The sequence below is a fragment of the Thunnus albacares genome, chromosome 16 (assembly GCF_914725855.1).
Source record: "Thunnus albacares chromosome 16, fThuAlb1.1, whole genome shotgun sequence".
In the NCBI taxonomy this organism is placed as follows: domain Eukaryota; kingdom Metazoa; phylum Chordata; class Actinopteri; order Scombriformes; family Scombridae; genus Thunnus; species Thunnus albacares.
In genome coordinates this window covers 985,277-1,006,439 of record NC_058121.1, presented here as the reverse complement: position 1 = coordinate 1,006,439, position 21,163 = coordinate 985,277, and the positions used below count along the sequence as shown (strand labels likewise).

Sequence of the window (21,163 nt, the reverse complement as noted above, 5' to 3'; positions counted from 1 at the left end):
CGTCTCTTCTTCCCTCCTTCTCGTTCCCCCCTTCAGCTCCCACCTTACAGTTTAAAAACCACTGCATAAATGTGATGGCAGTTGAAGATGATGCACCTTTTTTCACTGCAGGAAATTAACAAAGCTTTACATATATCTATTTTTGTGTTCTCCTTTTGTGTCCACTGTTTTCCTAGAACTAAATTTGGCCACTGCTCAGGAGGTGATACATCTATAAGCAGGGGTGGATTTAGTGATTTGGGGGCCCTTGGCAAACTCAGTCCTGGGCCTCCTTGGTGCTTTATTTTCACCCTTTATTTAATTAAGAATGTTGGTATTGGCAGTAGTAGAAGAAGTAGCCTACTCAAAACTTTAAACTATTAATACCACACTAAACATGGTCTGTTAAAAGTAAAAGCCCTGCTTTTACCGCTTGTGCGATGGTGCGCTTGTTAACTGCTTTACATACCATTGGATAGTTTAATCTATAATAACGCATCATATTTTATTTGTTGATACATATTTTATGTGTAAAGTTTTAATCTGTAAAGTAACCAGTTAAATGGGGATGGGGATCGAACCACTGATCTTCTAATCAGTGGATGACCTGCTCTATCTCCTGAGCCACAGCCACTTATATAGTGAAGCAGAAGTATACAATTGCATAAAATGGAAATATTATAGCAGATTTTCCCCCAGAAAAGTTGTTAAGCTTGGTGGCAAGTATCTCTTGATGGTATCTTACTTGAGGACAGGAAGACGCTTACTAAAATAAAACGAAATTTAATATAGACTGATCTGTTCGTTTTAATACATTAATATTCATGTAAATGCAGTGATATCTGTACATATAGAGCCCCAGAGGCGGCGCTGCTATTCTGTCCAGAAAGAAAATGAAGCTTCACTGTAACTTACATTCAGACAAACTAATGTGGCAGCTACAATTAATCTGTGACTCCAACATTTATCTTCGAAGAGGATTATATCGCGTATCAAAAATGCTATGGAGATATTAGAGCTAGCGGTATATCACCAAAGATCATTTTCTCCCCGGGATGACGACGCAGGACTTGGGCTGCTAGCAGCTGAGATGACTGGCTGCTTTCTCCCGGCCGGCGGCTCATCACATCTCCGAAAACGTTGCAACAGATTTACAAACGGGTGTTATTTGGATAAACTGACCACATATTTGGAATCTACATGGTTACTTTCTTGCCTGAAAAAATATTTAATCTTAATAAAGTGAGATATTAACAGTCCTAGAGTGAAAATTACAACAATCTGACTCAAAATCTCCACCATGACACAGCGCTCTGGGATATCCAATCTGCGTCGCATCGCAAGACACACTGGGTAATGTAGGCCCAGCAAGGGCCCACCTCCATACACCAAAACGGTGACAGAAAGTTGAAACTGAAAAAGAGAAAGCTGAAACTGAAAACCGGTGACACTGAAAAAATACTGATAGCGTAAAAAAAAACCTGTCACTGAAAAAAGACAGACATGAAGAAAAAATCTTAAGATTGACATTGAAAAACACATCATCATGCAAAAAATATCAAAATAAAATACGATAATAAGATTGAAAGATTGTATTTTTTTAAAATGCCTGTGTTTTATTTTTCAGTGCAACTTTTTTCAGTGCCAATACTTGTTTCAGTGCTAATACATGTTTCTTTCTTCAGTGCAGATTTGATTTCAATGCCAAATTTTATTTTCAATGCCAAAGTGTAAATGTCACTGTTCTGGCCCCATACATTTCAACAACAACAAAATTAATTAAAACAAATAATATCAAAGTTTATACCATAGCAACTGTTGCTTATAAGGTCATGTGTCTGTAATAATACAAGTTACATTTAACATAATATATCACAAGTAAAATTTTAAATTTGACTTGGAATTAAGGATCTGAGTACTTCTTCCATCACTGGGAGCAGCATTTTGCTCCACTCTTCTCTCCCTCTGTCCTGACAGCACTTTTTTTCTCATAGGCTACTAGTTGACCCTCAATCTCTTCATTGAATACAGTTTTTCTTATATTATCATCATTCTCTTGGGTCAGTGCTTCCATCATCTAACAAGTGAGTGGATGCAACAGGAAAACATTAGTAACTGTGTGTAACTCTGTTTCACTGTTTGATGTTGTGTTGACTTGCTCAAGGAGTTTCTGTGTCCTTAGCAACATGAGTTGAAAGCTTGGTCAAGAAGTGCGTAGCGGTCACTGCTGCTTGTCCAGTGTAGTGCACGGCTATGGGGCCCTTTTGTACGCCCTTTGGTCCAGCAGATGCCTCATCAAATCGCAAACACAGTAACCACCATTTTACTACTGCATCTGTATGGGGCAGGACAACCAAAAGGTTAACCAGAAGATTTCTCAGCATCTGACAACATATTCTAATGCCCTAAAAGTGCAGGAAAAACTTAAAAAGAGGAAACATGATCATAAGAAAATAAAGGATCATATTGCACACAGTAGAGCAAACCAAACAGAGGGGTTTGACAGGCAAAGAGGAACCTTGTATCTGTATCTTTAAAGAGTATGGTCTTGACCTGTTCTATGTGAAAGTGCCCTGAGCTAACTTTTGTTAATATTTGGCGCTACATAAATAAAACTGAATTGAATTGAATTGAATCAAAGCTTCACAAGCTTCTATGAAGTTCAGATTCTGGGAAGCCCCAGGTTACAGGCTAATAGACTCATGTTTGAATAATGTTCCCTTTATTCCATCTCAGCACAATAAGACAGGAGGAAAACCTCTCCTGCTTGGGAGTGCTCATGCATTATTCCAAAATGGTTACCCATGATTCTACCTTTGTAGTCACACAGACAAATTTAAATTAATTCTAAACTATTTTTATTGCATTACATATTTATAGAACAAGTGAAAAATGACAGAAACAATTAGTGTTAATACTGATTTCATTTAGATGTGATTGCCACTGGTGGTGTGCGGCCATTTTGCCAATGGTTTGTTTGTTGACACTTTTGCATGGGAGATATCATGGGAGATATTAAATTCCGAATATCTCCTAATTACAACATGGAGGTTTGATTGTCTTTCCCACTTGTAACTAATTTCCTACTTTGCTCGTAATGAAGGTTTGTGCAATATAACTTACTCTTTTGGAAGTCACAACAGCAGTTGTACTAGGTTGAACATTTCTACTACACTATTTGAAACACAAGCTCTGGTCCGTTTTCATTGCTTTTCTCCCTCAAGGTTTGTGGCAAAATATGAGATAAACCCATAGAAAACCAAAATATTCATCAGGCATTTAGCCTACCTCTCTAAATTTGATTTATTTATTTATTGAATGGGAGAGTGTGCAGTTTGAAACATTACAGATGCACTGCACCAGAGTTAGCTTGAAGCTAATTTGATTCTATAGTCCCCGACAAAAAACATACAACAGCACAACAAACAGTAAAAAGCAAAAAAAAAAAAACCCAAAAAACAAACAAACAAACAAAAAACAAAAACAAACCAAACAAACAAAAAAAACCCCACACAGAACACACCATACAAAATACAAAGCCACATACAGCACATCACATACACCCACAATGTCAATTAGAAATAATGTTAACTAAACTCAGCTGTGTGACTCAATGGTCACACAGCTGATTGGTCTTTAGTACATGTTTCAGTCTGGTCTTGAATGCATTGATAGAACTACAGTTCTTCATATCATCAGGTAGGGCATTCCACTGGGTTGTGGATTTCACAGGGAAAGCTGACTGCTCAAATGCAGTGCAACAAAATGGTATGGTACAATCTTGTATAGAGAATATTCTGGAGGATCTAATAGAACTAACTGAGCGCAGGTACACAAAGTCACATAGTAGATAGAGGGGCCAAACCATTAAAAAATTTATAAACTAGGCACAAATTTGAGAATAATCTAAAATTCTCAAGGCTCAGTAAATTGTGTTTCTCCAGTACCCTACAGTAATGGAAATGCATTGGCTTTCTGTCCAGAGTTTTTAGAGTTTGTTTATATAAGGACTCAAGAGGTTTTATGGCTGTTACTCCAGCCTGCCCCCAACATGTGATGCAATAAGACATATGGGAAAGAATCATAGCATGCATTAATATCTAATATGTCTAAAATTCCATAAGTTGTACCTCATGGTTTTAACCATTTTTTTAAACATGTTTCTTAAAGTTCAAATTTGGATCTAGTGTCACGCCAAGATATTTAAAATTAGTAACTATGTCAATTTTTTCACATTTTATGAAAATATCTGCATTAGGAGGTTGTACCATAGTCTTAGAGAAAAACATACCCTTTGTCTTGTTTACATTTAGACTCAGATGTGATTGATCAAGTCAATGTGTGATCCTTTCCAATGCAATTGTTAGCTTTGCAGCAGCTAACTCGCTTTTTTTGCATGTGTGTACACAATGGTGTCATCTGCATACATTTGTAGTTCTGCATCATGACATTGTTGAGGGAGCTCATTCATATACAGGCTAAATAATAGGGGACCTAACACTGACCCTTGTGGAACACCAATTGTGCACTTCATGTTACTGGACAGTGTGTCACCAACTTTAACACATTGCTCCATATGAGAAGTTAAATTTAGAGAGTTTCAATATTAAAACATCATGATTGACTGTGTCAAATGCTTTACGCAGATCTAAAAATACAGCACCAACTACTCCTCCTTTGTCAAGTCTTGATTTAATTTGCTCTATTAAGTGCAAGGTAGCAGTTTTGGTGGAGTGATTTGCTCTTAAGCCAAATTGCATACAATGTAGACCAAAATTGTTTGTATTAAGAAATGTTGTCAGTTGTTTAATGACAACTTTCTCAGCAACCTTTGAGAGTACTGGCAGTATACTTATTGGTCTGTAGTTACTGGCTTCAAGGTGCTCTCCAGATTTAAAAATAGTTGTGATGATGGCACATTTCCAGTCATCAGGGAACGAGCTGTGTTTAAAAGACAAGTTAATTAAATGAGCAATAGGGAGAGTTAAAATATTTTTGTGTGATATGACAAACATAGTGTCAAATTGGAAAGCATCTCTACTTTTGGAGCTTTTTAAGGAGCTGATGATTTTGTTTTCTTGTAACTCATTAGACAGAAGCAACAGTAAGATGATCTTCAATTAACTTTCCCTGTACTTTGAGTTTAAAATCTCCTAAATATTTTGGGTCCCTCCTTGTGAGATTATCAATGTTTTTCCAGATCAATTTACTGTTGCCTTTTGCCTCATTCAAAATATTGAGATAAAAATTAGATTGAACTTCTCTTAGCTCTTGGATAACTTTGTTCCTTAAACCTTTATAAATCAGCATGTCAGTGTCCCTTCTAGCTTCAATTGCCTTCCTTAGTGCGGCATCTCTAGATTTCATTAGTTTCCACAAATTTTCATTAAACCACAGTAAATTGTTTTTATTTTTAGATTTTTATCTGTATCCTCTCATTAAATCTTTCCCTCACAGAGTTGATTCTGTGAGTAAATTATCACAGCCATAGTCCAGATCATCAGAGGACAGTACATCATCCCAGTTCAAGCTGTTAATTTCATTGATAAATTCTTCTTGCTTAGCTCTGGGTATGCATTGAAGGATCATTGTCTTAGTTGCTGTGGTCTTAAATCTACTTTCAGTCAGTTTTTTTGCACATAGGGTTAGGTTATGATCTGATAAGCCAGTGATTAAATTATAACTTTTAGTTATTCTTTCTGGTTTGTTAGTAAATATCAGATCGATTTGTGTACTGGAGCATTTTGCAATCCTAGTTGGGCCTTTTACTAGTTGTTCTAGTTGGAATTTCTCTGTGATCATTTTTAGTTTTTTCCTCTTAGTTTTATCCTCCCAGTTCACATTAATATCACCCATAAGTAATAATTCTTTGTTGAGATTGCACTCTTTCAAGACCTCTGTGAGTTGACCATAGAAAGTGTCATCTGCAGAAGGGGGCCTATAGACACCTATGATGTTAAAAGACATTTGTTGGGATAACATTATTTTATCCCAACATATTCTAACGTGTTACCCGCATTATAAACCACACATTCACATTTGATGTTGTCTCTCACATAAAAAAGCACCCCTCCTACTCTTCCATCAGGTCTGTCTCTTCTGAAACATTGGTATCCGGGTACTGTGAACACACTCGCAGCAGTTGTGTTCACAGTACCCAGTTCTGAGTTGTGTAATGTTCAACGTCTTACAATATGAACATACAGCAAAATACTACACAATAAATCATAAGCTTTGAAATCCATCACTGATGCAGCCTGGGAGGGAACAGAGAATGCTCTTCTTTGTTGGTAACATTATTTTCCAACTCACAACCGTTCTCCTGCAATGACAACACTAACATGGATAACATGACCGATATCGCACAAGGATTGCAGCTATATCTATATTGGTCCTGTCACGTCGGAATAAAGCCATCATAAACATTTACACAACAGACATGTCTGAATAACAGAAAGCCATTACTGTAACAGATAGAAACCAGTGATGTCACAGATTCCAGGTCTGAGAGGGGCTTACTGTATGAATGCATGAAAAGCTGTAAAAGGAAGAATCACAGAGCTCCAGGGGTTTTCCAGCCACAGACGACAGGAAGGAAGATCAGTGGGAAGTTACACAGACATTGCTCTTTTTTTACTGATGATTACAAGGCTATGACTCATATAAAAGAAAACTGAATAGCATTTTTCCTTTTCCATCGTGAGAATCCTGGATGGATTGTGAGACGACGGGCCCCTAAGCGAGGTTTTAATTCAACACACGTTTACAGTGACAATGAGTGATAATGTCTGTCATGTCACCCTGGCATGTATACTGAAGGACAGAGCCGACACAATAAGTACCCAGGTTATTATCATTCAGACAGAACACCACGACACATAGGGCAGCAGTGACAGACACCCAAAGGCAAACAGAGTGGCATCGCCATTTTCTTCTTAGACTTAGACACATTGTTATCAGAATGTGATCAGATCAGCCAGACCATATCTTAGGGTGTTCTGGCTAGCATTGTGATCAGATCTCAATTTGACCACATTCTTAAGAACAAGTTGAAAGGTCACTTAACAGTGTCTCTTCCTGTTAGCTCAAGCTGCTCATCAAAACAGGTAATAGTTACTGTATTTTCCCTCACAAGAAGTTACTTAAATGCTTAAATATGGATAACAGGACGATGATTTCCAAGCCCCAAAAGCAGCATGGCTTCTCTCCACGTGAATCCTTATATTTGTTTAATTTGCAGATTATAAGAATACTTATTAATAACAGGTGTAAATGCAAAGGCTTGTGATCAGATGTCATTATTCAGATACAGATCACGTTATTACCAGGTTGAGATGAGTGAAACATTGAAAACCCAGGAGACCATGTTTTTAATGACTGCACCCTTACATCAAATAGAACTATTCTAAATTTTTGATGTTTGATATCTTTGCAAACTCTGAGATGTCCTCTAAAGTTCTGGATTTGGTTGTTCCAGCAATTTGTTGATCCATTACATACAAGTTTAAGTGTAAATTCTTCTCCAGGTTCTTTCTTAGTAACAACTAGCTAGTGTCAAACAGGTGATTTGCTTAATCTGGTTGCAACATTAAACTTAGTAAAGTAAAATCATTTGTGGTGCAACTGGCTTTAAGTTATCAATGTGTACATCTCCATTGTAAACACTGTATGGTATAACAAGGCTAAGTGTGAACATACAAACAGCTGGTACATCTGGCTCCTGCAGGTTTGAACTAAACTGGTAAAGACGAACTCACTTTGGGCTACACCTACATATTATTTTTTTGATTATTATTTAACTTAATTATTCAATTAAAATGTCAGGGAAGTGACAGTGAAAAATACTTATTACACTAAATTACAAAGAGACATCTCAATAATAAATAGCATTTTTGTCCAACCAACAGAAAAAACCCTAAAGAGATTCAATGTCTAATGATACAGAGAAAAGAAGTAAATCCTCACATTTCAGCAGCTGGAAGCAGAGAATATTTATTGTTTGCTTGACAAATGACAATTCATTGTCCATTATTCATATTGTTATTGATTAGTTTTCTTTCAATTGAAAAATCTCTTAACTAGTCATGTCAGTCCTAGTCTCAGCTGTGTTGAAGTTAAGGCCTTCCACCTGAACGAAATCATCTCAGAGAAATACTATTGTAAGATTCATATAATTTCAAGTTATGTGAATAACATAATAACAAAAGATATGCGAATCTGAAGTTCAACTTCATAGTTTCAAGGATTTGTGGGAGCCCTTCAGACATCTACACTTTTGTATGTACTAGACTGTTTAGTATGGTTTATATCCAATTCCAGGGTGGCTGGTGGAGTCTGGAGTATGTGAGGAGCTTGAATGGCGTCAGATCAATATGAAGCTCAGGTTTCAGTAGACCTGAGGCCCCACTGGGGACCACATCCAGGGCTGAGGTAAAGCTGAAGTATCGACCAGCGGCTGGTCTTACCTTGATGATAGCCTCTAGCTCGTCTGGGGACACACAGGGGTGTTTCTGCAGGAAGGCTGCCTTCTCTGCGGTGATGGTGATCTTCTGGTTGTTTTCGAAGGGCTGCTCCAATGCTTGGAACACCAGGCCCCCCGCTACCAGATAGGCCACAACCACTACAAACACCGCCAGCACAGTCTTCAACTTCATCATGGTGAAGGGGGCTGAGCCGTCGGCCACTGCCTCCATGCTGGCCACCATGCTGGCAGGGCGGGTGGAGACAGAGAGGCGCGGCAGAGAGCAGCCCATAGGGTTCTGCATGGTGGCCACACTGGCCTGCACCAGGCTGGACTGAAGCATGCCTGACTGCACCTTCTTGGGGGGGACCAGGTTGGTCTGGACTGCCACTGAAACAAAGGAAAAATGAACAACTGTTGGGTGCTGTGTATCTGCAGAAAAGAAGAGGAGTTGAGCATAAAAATCTAATAAAAATGAACACCACCACTGCAATAATACAACAAAATAGGAGAATTAAACATGGACTCTTAAACATTTGATCTCTGTCATCTATTGTGTTTATTTATTGGGACAGTGTGCAGTTTTTATCATAAATGATGCACTGCACCAGAATTAAATCAAAGCTAATTTACATCTGTGGTCCACCACAATCAAAACATATAATAGCACAACAACAAACAGTATAAAGCAAAAAACACAAAACACAATATACAAAATACAAAGCTACACACAATAGCACATCACATCCACCCAAAATGTCACAAGAAATCAACAATTCAAGCATGTCAAACCAAAAGCAAGATTATTTGAGAGGACCATGAGATCAAATCCAGACTCAGTGGTCACAGAGCTAGGCAGCCTTCAGCAGATTCTTCAACCTGGTTCTGAATGCACTAATTGAACTGCAGCTCTTCATATCATCAGGTAGGACATTCCACTGAGATGTGGCTTTCACAGAGAAAGCTGACTGTTCAAATGCAGTGCGAAGAAATGGTATGGTACAATCTTGTATAGAGGATATTCTGGATCTAATAGAACTTACTGAGCAAGTGTACACAAAGTCACATAGTGGCGGGGGGGTCAAACCATTTAAAAATTTATAAACAAATTTGTGAATAATCTAAAATTCTCAATGCTGATTTATTTTGTCTTACCGAAACCTGGCTGTGTCATGAAGAATATGTCAGCCTAAATGAATCCACTCTTCCCAGTCATATTAATACTCACACTCCTTGACACAGGAGATGGAGTTGCAGCCATTTTCAACTCAAGCCTAATAATCAACCCTAGACCTAAACTCATTCGAAAGCCTTGTTCTTAGTCTTTCACACCCAAACCGGAAAAGCCAGCTCTATTTGTTATTGTGTACTGCCCTCCTGGCCCGTACTCTGAATTTTTATGGGTTTTTTATTGAGTTTTTTTTTATCAAGTTTAGTCTTTGGTACAGATAAAGTAAATATAGTGGGTGACTTTAATATTCATGTGGACATTGATAATGATAGCCTTAGCACTGTGTTTATCTCATTATTAGACTCCACTGGTTTCTCTCAGAGCATAAATAAACCCACTCACTGTCTTAACCACATCCTCGACCTTGTTCTGAAATATGGCATCAAAATTGAACATTTAGTAGCCTTTCCACAGAATCCTCTTTTATTTATTAGCTCCAAAGTTAGGAACAATGGATTAGCCCAACCTAACGACACTAAACAGAGAACAGAGAAATATGTGGCTGCTGAGTCTCTCACGAGATTTGCTCAGCGCACCCAAAACCCCCAAACACAGGAACCTAAGAAACAGTTGTAAAACCTGATATATATCTAGACTGTTTTTCTCCAATCGATCTTCCTGAACTAATTCCAACTATTTCTTCTAAACCATCAACCTGTCTCTTAGACCCCATCCCAACTAGGCTGCTTAAGGATGTCTTACCCTTAGCTAGCACTTCTTCACTAGATATTATCACTCTGTCTTTAGTAACAGGCTATGTACCACAGTCCCTTAAAGCAGCTGTAATTAAACCTCTTCTTAAAAAGCCTACTATTGATTCAGGCATTTTAGCCAACTATAGACTTACATCTAACCTTCCCTTTCTCTCTAAGATCCTTGAAAAAGCAGTCGCCGATCAGTTATGTGACTTTCTCCATAATAATAGTTTATTTGAGGATTTTCAGTCAGGATTTAGAGTGCATCATAGCACAGAGACAGCACTGGTGAAAGTTACAAATGACCTCTTAATTGCATCGGACAAAGGACTTCTCTTTGTACTTGTCTTGTTAGACCTTAGTGCTACATATGACACAATTGATCATCAAATCCTATTACAGAGACTGGAACATTTCATTGACATTAAAGGCATTAAGCTATTTAAGTCCTATTTATCAGATTGATTTCAGTCTGTACATGTTAATGATGAATCTTCCATGCACACAAAAGTCAGACACGGAGTTCCACAAGTTTCTGTGCTTGGACCAATATTATTCACCTCATATATGCTTCCTTTAGGTAATATTATTAGGAAACACTCCATAAATTTTCATTGTTATGCAGATGATACCCAATTATATTTATCAATAAAGCCAGATGAAACCAATCAGTTAACTAAACTCCAAGCATGCCTTAAGGACATAAAGACCTACTAAACTCAGACAAAACTGAAGTTACCGTGCTTGGCCCTAAACACCTCAGAAACACATTATCTAATTATATAACTACACTGGACAGCATTGCCCTGGCCTCCAGCACCACCATAGGAATCTAGGAGGTATCTTTGATCAGGATATGTCCTTCGACTTCCACATAAAACAAGTTTCAAGGACAACCTTTTTTTACCTAAGTAACATTGCAAAAAGGCACATCAGGCACATCTTGTCCTCAATAAGATGCAGAAAAGCTAGTCCACATATGTTTTACTTCTAAGCTAGGTTGTTGCAATTCCTTATTATCAGGCTGCTCCAACAAGTCTCTATAAACTGCTGGTCCAGAATGCAGCTGCACATGTACTGATAAAAACTAGGAAAAGAGATCCTTTGTCTCCAATTTTAGCTTCTCTGCACTGGCTTCTTGTGAAATCTAGAAGAGAATTTAAATTCGTTCTCCTCACCTTCAAAGCCCTGAATGGTCAGGCACCATCAGTGGTGAACAGTCAGGGCCTTCAAGGTATTCAGAGAAGGACCTGGAATCCTCAGTTAAAAAAATAAAAAATGTATATGATAAATAAAATAAATAAAATTTAAATTAAATTAATAAATAAAATCAATAAAAGTTGTCTGTGGGTTGTTTATCTGTACTATTACAGTTATGTTGACTTGTTCTGTTGTTTTCTGTCAATACACTGCACATTTGAATGGTTCTGTGAAAAAAATGCAATCAATCAGTTGTTTTTCTATGCAGTCTCTGAGGAGAATATCCTCCATCCAAGGTATTCTATATCCTTGATAGAAAACCCTGACCATTAAACTGAATGGGAGCGTACTTTTGGATTGACAGTTTGATCTACCAATCATATTTGGATTTGTACCCAATGGGCGTATTCTTTCAGATTTTCCCACTACTCCAGGGTATAAGCCTAAATTGTCTGGGACTGCCCATGATGCACTGATCTCCTCTCTCCTCCTCCCTCTCTCCATCTATATTTCTCTCAACTCAACCGGTCAAGGCAGATGGCCGCCCACCTAGAGCACTGTTCTGCTCAAGGTTTCTTCCCGTTAAAGGGGAGTTTTCCTTGCCGCTGTCACCAAGTGCTTGCCCATGGGGGAATGTTGGGTTTCTGTGAATTAAAGGGTACAGTCTAGACCTGCTCTATGTGAAAAGTGCCCTGAGACAACTTCTGTTGTGATTTGGCGCTATGTAAATAAAATTGACTTGACTTGACTTGAATGATTAAGTGATGTTTCCTGCTGGTGAACGCTCTGACATGCAACAGGTAAACAGCATGAATGACCTTTCGTATGAGCACTGGCAAGGACAATTTGTTTGTTTTCAAAATGTCTGCTAATACCTTTATAAAAAAAGAGCTGGAGGGAGACAGAAAGACTGACAGAAAGAAAGTCCTCAGGGCGAATAAATTATAGTCCATATGGTAAATGGTAAAAGGTAAATGGACTGTACTCATATAGTGTTTTTCTAGTATTCCAACCACTCAAAGTGCTTTTACACTACGAGTCACATTCACCCATTCACACACATTCATATGCTGAATGGGTACAGGGGTACCATACAAGGTCCCACCTTACAGTAACATAACGTTACGAGTGCAGTTGTCATCAAGAGTACTTCACCTGGTTCATCGTCCCTCCTGTGTGTGTAGCACACACAAGGAGGGCTCAGCCCTGCCTGTGGTGCACCATAGAGAGCAGAGAAGAGAAGTGTGACCATAAATGACAGCAAATCACAGCTAAGACTCTCACACTGAGCTGAAATTAAATGAGTGCACATAAATTTGGTACATAGCAAAAATAAAGTCATTTCATGTCATGTCATTTATGGTTGCCATCTCACCTCCTCTCTCCTCTTTTCTGCTCTTTCTCAGCGCGGGCAAAGCTGCACGCTTGTGTGTGCAGCACAGCAGAGGAGAGACAGACAGTGGTGGAAAGTTGGAGAGCTGACGACAACTACACTCGTTACGTTACTGTAAGTGCAATAAAATGACTCCAATGACGAAAAATATTGCCGTAAAGAGTGTGATTTATGTCACAATGAAATAAACGATAGCGCATAATATGAAACGATAGATGTTTTTTCTCTTTTCACACAATATATATCGTCATATCACACAGCTCAAATGTAATCAGGGTCATCTCAGCTTGTAGACATTTACAGCTGAAAGCCTGCATTGGAAACCGGAGGTGGCATTTCAAAGGCGTGGGGATTCACCTGACAGGGAAGGTCAAATAAGTTGCATTATGGGAAATGTAGGATGCAGTGCTTTTGGAGCATGACCCTGGTGACTAAAAGGTAAGATGCAAGTCAAAACAAAGCCATGTCTTAACTTGCTTCCTAATGGGTTGGCACTAGTCAGAAAAGCAGCATGCATATATGATGCGTTCACTGTGTGCTGGCTGCAGGTTTCTATGTTGTGATGCACGATGAAACGGCCATTGCATGTCGCACTCACTCAAAGTCAGGATATCTACGCCTCTGCTGCAACGATTTTGACCAATTAATAACATCCTCTATAAATTACCCTAAAGTCCCCTAACTTTATGGATGTATACTAAATCTACTCTGGAGTAACACTTTAATACACTGCATCACCATGAAAAAATTGGGCCTCATGCATGAATGTATTCTTATTTTTCTCTTATATTTGTTCTTGCACAAAGCAATAAGAGGAAAATAAGAAAATCCTAAGTGAGATTCAACAAACTCTCTTAACTGCCTGAACTGATCATAAATCGCTTGTTTCAGCCTGAAGAATGCCACCTTTTCATAAGGAGGTGCGCGTTCGTGAGAATTGATCATTAGTATAATCCACGCCCCTAAAACTGCCTTATAAGGCTCCATGTTCCACTCTGTTTGTGATCGAGTTTTTTTCACAAAAAAGTTACAGAAGAGTAAAAACATTACGTAACTTCAATTCCTGCTTTCAGAAATCATCAGAAGACAAACACATAACAAATTTAGGACATGCAGTAGGAGACCCGAAAACAATTAGAAAATATGAATCCAGCTAACATGTCATCAGCCCAGCTCTGCACTGTGACAGAAATGAAGAGGGAATGCTTTGACATGGAATTAGATGCTAAAAGAAATCTTTCTAAAGCAAAGCATTCCATGATGGGAGGCGGTCATGCGACAGTCACAGAGATACAGATGGGTGACAAATTAAAGGAAAAACTGGTACAGGTCTGAATGCTTGACCCCTACAGTGAGGGGATCCGGTGGCTCTGTTATCCTTTGGGGGCCATTCTGCTGGCATGGTTTGGGTCCACTTGTCCCCTTAGAGGGAAGGGTTACTGCAAATCAATACAATGTTGTTCTGAGGGATAACCTTTAACCTATGATGAAACATTTCTATCCAACTTCAACTTCAACTTCAGTTTATTTAAAGTGCACATCGCCCAGAGAGTTTCTGTACACTGTAAACAACAACAGAAAAAAGAGGCACATGATAATACATGTAAAAGTACACACACATACACACACACTCACACACATGTATACTGGTATAAATGTTAATATTACAACACAAGGTTGAGATTATTGATTTTAAAACTGGGATCATATAACCCTAACAGGGTACAGGAGGAAAACAATTAGTGATTAGGGTTCCCAGTCAGTGAAATTAGAAATCATAGTAAACAGAAAAAAGATGTGTTTTCAGCCTGCATTTGAAAGTATCAACAGAGCTTGCCTCCTGAATGTGCAGTGGTAGATTATTCCAGAGAAATAGAGCTCAACGGGGCTCAACCACCAAAAGTGTTCTTATTGAATCGAGGAACAATTAAGTATCCAGCACCAAGGGAGGGGACGTGATGGACTATACGGAGCAATAAGGCTGGAGATATATGAAGGAGCCAATCCATTTAAAGCCTTAAAGGTAAGAAAGAGGATTTTAAAATCTGCTCTTGTGTGAACTGGTAGCCAATGCAAAGACATCTGTACCATTGTTACATGATTGAGTTTTTTAGACTTTGTGAGAACTCTGGCAGCTGTGTTCTGAACCAATTGAAGACCTTTTGTTGCTGTTTTAGGTAGGCCAGAGAAAAATGCATTACAGTAGTCTATTCCAGATTTTATACAGGCATGTATGAGGATTTCAATATCTGAATTTGATAACATTTGGCATATTTAGGCTATTTTATGCAGGTGGAAGAAGGCAGTTTATGTTATATACTTAATATGTGGCTCAAATGTAAGGGATAGATCAAATACTATTCGCAGATCCTTGATTGCATGGGTCTGAGAAATTGTGAAACCACTGAGATTGATGTATAAGTCTGTAAAAACAGATGTGAATCTAGCTGGACCAACAAGCAGCATTTCGGTCTTGTGTGCATTAAAATGCAGGAAATTATTGCACATCTAGTGATGGACTTCTGACAAACATGTCTCTAATTTAACTTGCTGGGAGGAGTCACTGATTGTTACAGGAAGATAGATTTGTGTGTCATCAGCATAGCAGTGATATTGTGTTATGTTCTGTTTTTTGAAAACGTGACCCATGGACAGCAAGTAAACACAAAACAGAAGTGGACTGAGCACTAATTCTTCAAAAAGATACTCCCTCATTCGGTGTTTTGATGATGGTGGTGGAGTAAGAGAAAATTCTAGGTATGATAAAATTGATGAAATCATTCATACGTGCATTTTAAGAACTAATCTGTTCGTTCGGGTGCTTCTTGCATGAGGCCCATTGTTCTTACCCACATAAATGTTTTGGTACACAGTAGGGGGAGGTTTTGGTTATTAGCAATAATTAATAATTATCAAAGTAATTATTAATTATTAAAAATCAACAAAGTTATTAATGTAAATTAATAACAATGGGGCCCACCCTGAGATCAGGGACCAATAACCAAAACAGTGAAAACAGTCTCAAAAAGGGTATTCACTTTAAAAATGTCAATATCTGAGAGACATTAACATCGTTAAGGTGAACAGTGAGGGTTTGAATTTGAGCACTGACCCCGTCAACAAGCCTTTATCACAGTATGTATACAAACAATCACAGGAAGCTTCTCTTTAAATGCACAACAGAGTTTATTAACATCAGCAGTACCAATTATAAATCAATAACGCCTCAATTAACAAACATCTATCATACTACTACTGGGGATAACTCTGTTGCCGAGTTATTTGCTCACCACGTATGTCGGACAAAGCTGAGCGTCTCTGTTGCTTAGCAACACATATCTGACTACAGTGTAGTGTGTGTGAGTGTCTACACACGTGTGCGTACATGCAAGTGGGATACTAGAGAGGAGAGGGTGAAGACACCAAAGAACAAAAGATCTCAGCGATCATGAGAAGAGAGAGACATGGCGTGCGACAGTACTTATTCACCGGTCTGATTTCAACAAATTAAATGCAACCCACGGTCTTGCACACAATGGCAGGCTAACATAAAGCAGTCCAAGCAGTTGGACAGACACAAATCAGTTTGGCATGGTAAACACAACCAAAATGAGCAGCAGACACAACAATACTTCACAGTATCCTCAGCAGCAGCAAAACCGGACTTCCAATTGGTTAACTTCACAACAAAATAATACACTCAAATATCCTAACTCTGCCCAGACTTAAGCCTCTTACTTGTGTTGCTTAAGGAAGTGAGTAGAGTGTGCTTCAGTCTGTCTTTTGGGTCCAGCTCGGTTCCTCAGCACGGATGCTGACGGAACTGTCCTTGCACTCTGCTGATCTGCTGATCCTTGGCGGCATTGCGGGGGAAATAGCAGAGTTGACTTACTTAAAGATGAGCGGGGCACAGAGGTTATCCTTCGCTTTCTTCTGAAGAAAAGGTGGAAGAGTGATGGGTTGCAAAGCGGTCTCCTGTGTGCTCGGTTGAACAGAGAGGAATCTCCACTTGTCCAGCGAGGTTGAGATCGTATGGCCTAGTTACAGTCAAGTACTTACAGGAGTTACTTCCTTTCATTAGCTGGCGAGCAGCTCGGAAGCACTGGTCCAAGGAGGGAGTGGAGTGTTTATAATCTCAGTGACATCACGGCTGTGTGTTTCCGGCGGGTCTCATCCAATGGGAGCCGAGAGTTTGACTCTGCTGGATTTCACACCCAGGTGTGAGTTAAGCAGAGCATGATGGGAGTTGAAGTCCATTTGACGTCATTTTGTTTGACTTGGTGCCTTTCCTTGTTATAAGGCTTTGTGACTACGTGCAGCCCTGCCTATGTCTCATGCCAGTGGCATATGAGGCCCAACAAGTGTATTTCAAATTCTAGACAAGATGTCAAAGCTTCCAAAGATATCCAACAAGGCAGGCTGGATTTTGGAGAAATATCTCAAAAAAGATAGATTGTTTGTACGGGAAAATTCTAAAGATTAAATTATTTAGTCGAGTGATCAATCGACAGAAAATTAATCTGCAACTATTTTATAATTGTTTTATTTTTAAAGATAAATTAGTAGTTCCAGCTCCTAAAATGTGGTAATAAATGCAATATCTCTAGGTTTTGTACTGTTGGTTGGACAAAAGAAGCAACCTGAAGATTTAAAATCTTTTGAAAACTAGTTTTTGACATTGTATAGACCAAGGAATCAATGAATTAATCAAGCGAAATAGAGAGTCCATTCTTGACTCTAGATTTAGTAGTTTGATAAGAAAACTCTACCTCAAGGTCTACTTACTATCTTTCTCCAGAGCTTTCAACTTCATATCACAATCATCATCAACAGATGAGTTTGCAGATGCAGTGGATGAATCACTACCTACTACCTAAAGAGCTGAAGATGACTGTGAGATGTGGATGAAAGTGCTGGTAAAATGATTAAATGAAAATGGCATTACCTAATTTTTTAGGTAATATCTCATTAAAGATGTTCTGTGTCAATAAAGACACAACTTGTTGCTAAATGTCACACCATCTGTTAGAGCAACACAGGCTGTTGGCTGTGGTTGGAGTGTAGATTAACTCCCAGTGTGACAGACAGCGTCAAGAAAACAAAAGAGGTGGATTTTTACATTTTACCATCTATTCACTAAATAATGTTATGTAACAGTGGTCTGGGGAATCGTGACCACTGTGCCACATTTCACCAACACTGAGCATACTTGTGAAAACCAATGGAATCGACTCCTTTGATTTATGTAACCAATCAGCTGCAATGTGCAGAGAAAATTGCTTTCCATGCACAGTTCACATACAGGTGCACTGATGAACGGACTGCATGTTCCACAAATAATGAAATTGATGGTGTGGGACCAATACTTGGAAATGAAAGGGAGCTGTCATATGTCCTTAGAAGGCTGTGTGCTGAACAGATAAATCACCTGCACAGGCTGTAATGGCTGGGTAAACATGCCGATGCTGTGAAGGGACGTGACACACATGCAGGATGTGGGGGGATCTACCCAGTAGTGGATGAGGTAATGTTTTAACCAAAACCCTGTGTAGATCTCTCCACTGCATCACACTGAAGCTTTTGTTGACTGGCAGCTTCTGTCACATTTTCCTACAAAGCATAATCTACTCATCTGAATCTCTTCCTTTCCTCCCTCTGAGTCATTTCTTCCCAGGTATCAACACATGCCCCCCCCCCTCTCTTTTTGAGATGCCACAGTGAAGAAGCGGCTGCAGTATTCTCCCATAGTAAACTTAAGCATGCAGAATCAGCCTCTACTGCTGTATTTCTCTGGAAAGAGTCATTTCATGGTCACCATTAATCTTTAATTGACAAAGCCTGCTGGCGCTGCATGGTAGAAACAACCACAGTGGCTGCAGGTTGTGGAGACCAAATAAAGGCAGTAAAGACTGTATAAAGGAACATCCTCACAGACTGCAGCATGTCATTTAAAACAGCTTGTAGTGAGATGAACTTAAGAGGAACTTTCACCAATTTGGGAATTTGGGAAAATGCAGTTTGAATAGCCTTTTTTTGACTTAAAACATCCTGCAGCCTGTGCAGCCAAAATTAAACAAAACGACTAACTGACAGTCTAACCTGGTGGAGGGTTCACGTTCCCTGGTTTTCTTGGATTCTCAGTCGGAAATTTCATCTTGATTCTCCTGGCTCCTGATGCTGCTGTTGAAGGAAATCGATTTATTTAATCTCTCGGTGTCCTTTCGGTCGATTCCGTCGACTTTAACCGAGAGAGGATGGAGAACGGCAGGGAGTAAAAACACATCATCCGCGGCGTATGGTTCTGCTTTAGTGGCTGAGAGGCTGGTTGGGTACAGCGCCTCTTCTCTCTTCACACACGGCGGTCCTCAGGAGCGCACACCCACTGCTCGCCGCATCACCGTCTGCATTGTATTGTAGAAGCTAAGCACCGTGGACGCGCGCAGTGGGAGACGATGCTCCATTGAGGAATGTAACGCTTACATTGTGATGTTTTTTTTTTTTTCCTACAATGTGTTTACGTCAGGATGCAGTGGTACAGCGAGTCTGCACAGCGAGTTGTCAGCATACACCTCTCTCCGACGCAAAGCTGTCTCTGGTGCGTTGTGGCTGTGTCTCCACGTCGCGGCGCACCGGCATGCCAGGCGGCTGCGTAGCCTACTGCAAGACACGACGTCAGTTACTGAAAGACAACAGTTTGCCTGTAGGAGGGGGGGAGAGGAGAGGGTTAGAAAGACAACATGAGAGGGAAAGAAACAAAGGTAAAGAATGCAAAAGGAAGGGAGAAAAAAATTAAGAAGTGATTAAGATAGAGAAGAGTTGAAGGTATAAGAGGAGGGGAGATGAAAAAGAGAAAGGAGAGCGATAGAAAGGAAAGGGGAATGGGATGTAATGAATACGAAGATAGAGATAAGAGAAAATGAAATTGGAGAGAAGGAAAAGAAGAGGAGAGGAAAGGTGATAAGAGGACACAATAGATGAGCAGTGAGCAATGGAATGGAAAAACAGCAAAAAGGAGGAAAAAATAGAGAGTGAGAGAAGGAAAAGGACAATGGAAAGGTGAGGAAATGGCAGTCTAGAAAAAGGGGTAATTAGGGGTAGGGGAGAAAACTTATGAAAAGAAAAATACAGGAAAGGAAAGGAAAGAGGCAAAAAGAGGAGAGGAGAAAAAGAAAACAAGTAAAAGGGCAGAGGGCACAATGGGAGATGAAAAAGAGGTGTAGAGGAAGGAAGCTTGGTGGGAAGAGTAGGAGAATGGGAGGCAGGAAGGACAGAAGAAAGGAGATGTATGGGGATGTGAGAGTGGACAAGGGGCAAAGATGAGGAGAGAATGAAAGGAAAAGGGTCAGAGGGGAAATGTTTCACTTTTACTCTTACAGAAAGAAATGAATCTTGTAAATGGACATGAGAAGCTGAATGCTGCAGCAAACATCATTAAGTCTGTCAGCATTACACCAGAAAAAGCGTTGTCCAATTGAGTGTCCACAAAATGCTTTGTTCGACAGTTCTGTGTGATGGAACCAGTCAGTTTAAGAGAGGATGATACAGACTGAGTTACACAGAGAGAACTAAGAACATTCTCAGCTTATTCTTATTGTTCAGATCTGGATCCAAAATTAAAATCATCCAAAGCACTGTCATCATTCAAGTCCCTGGCAAGAAAAGGTTATCTACACAGTATTGTAATTAGTTGTCTCATTAATAGATTTAATATTGTTTTTTGTTTAAAATACTTTATTTTGGACTTTACGGCTTCTCTGTTTCCTTATTGTTTCCTATCATTATAAAACATTGTCAGATTATTACCCTACTAATATCTGAATATTTATATGTATAAAAATGACCCAAACAATATCTTGGGTTAAAAAAAAGTGTATATATATATTGTATACGGATATTTGGATCACTTGATTTTATTTCAGCACTGTGGACAGCTATGTCATTAATTAATGATCAATTGATGCCTGTTTAGCAGTGATGGAAGAACTTTTGAGAGTTTTTACTTTAAGTAGAAATACCACAGTACAGAATCATTTGCAAGTGAGAGTCCTTTATTTTAAATCTTCCTTAAGAAAAATGCGTAAGTATTAGTTATGAAATTTGCTTTTATATTTAATTGTAATTATAGTTGCAACTGCTCTATTGTTGTTTTATTTCTTCCAAGAGGTGTTATTGAGTCTTTTTCATCATGTTGCAATAACTGAGTT

At 39.1% G+C, this 21,163-nt stretch overlaps 1 protein-coding gene across 2 annotated transcripts; it reads right to left on the bottom strand.

Moving 5' to 3' along the window:
- Window positions 1-1,598: 1,598 nt before the first annotated feature.
- On the bottom strand, window positions 1,599-20,695 carry LOC122965762 (potassium channel subfamily K member 10-like). Of its 2 annotated transcripts, XM_044329960.1 has the most exons (3): window positions 19,059-20,695; window positions 8,445-8,830; window positions 1,599-2,314 (listed from the first exon to the last, which is right to left on the bottom strand). In XM_044329960.1, the coding sequence occupies exons 1-3, from the start codon at window positions 19,111-19,113 to the stop codon at window positions 2,306-2,308; spliced, it is 450 nt and encodes a 149-aa protein (XP_044185895.1). In that variant the 5' UTR covers window positions 19,114-20,695; the 3' UTR covers window positions 1,599-2,305. The 2 variants fall into 2 exon arrangements, with proteins under 2 accessions (XP_044185895.1, XP_044185894.1); XM_044329959.1 differs by lacking the exon at window positions 1,599-2,314 and having other exon boundaries at window positions 7,962-8,830.
- Between the last annotated feature and the right edge of the window lie 468 nt (window positions 20,696-21,163).

Bases quoted from the DNA above. Each gene is read 5' to 3' on its own strand.
- LOC122965762 (XM_044329959.1), bottom strand. From the start codon at position 19,113: ATGAAATTTCCGACTGAGAATCCAAGAAAACCAGGGAACGTGAACCCT. The intron at 8,831-19,058 runs GTTAGACTGTCA...CCTTTGTTTCAG, and splicing joins GAACGTGAACCCTCCACCAG to TGGCAGTCCAGACCAACCTG.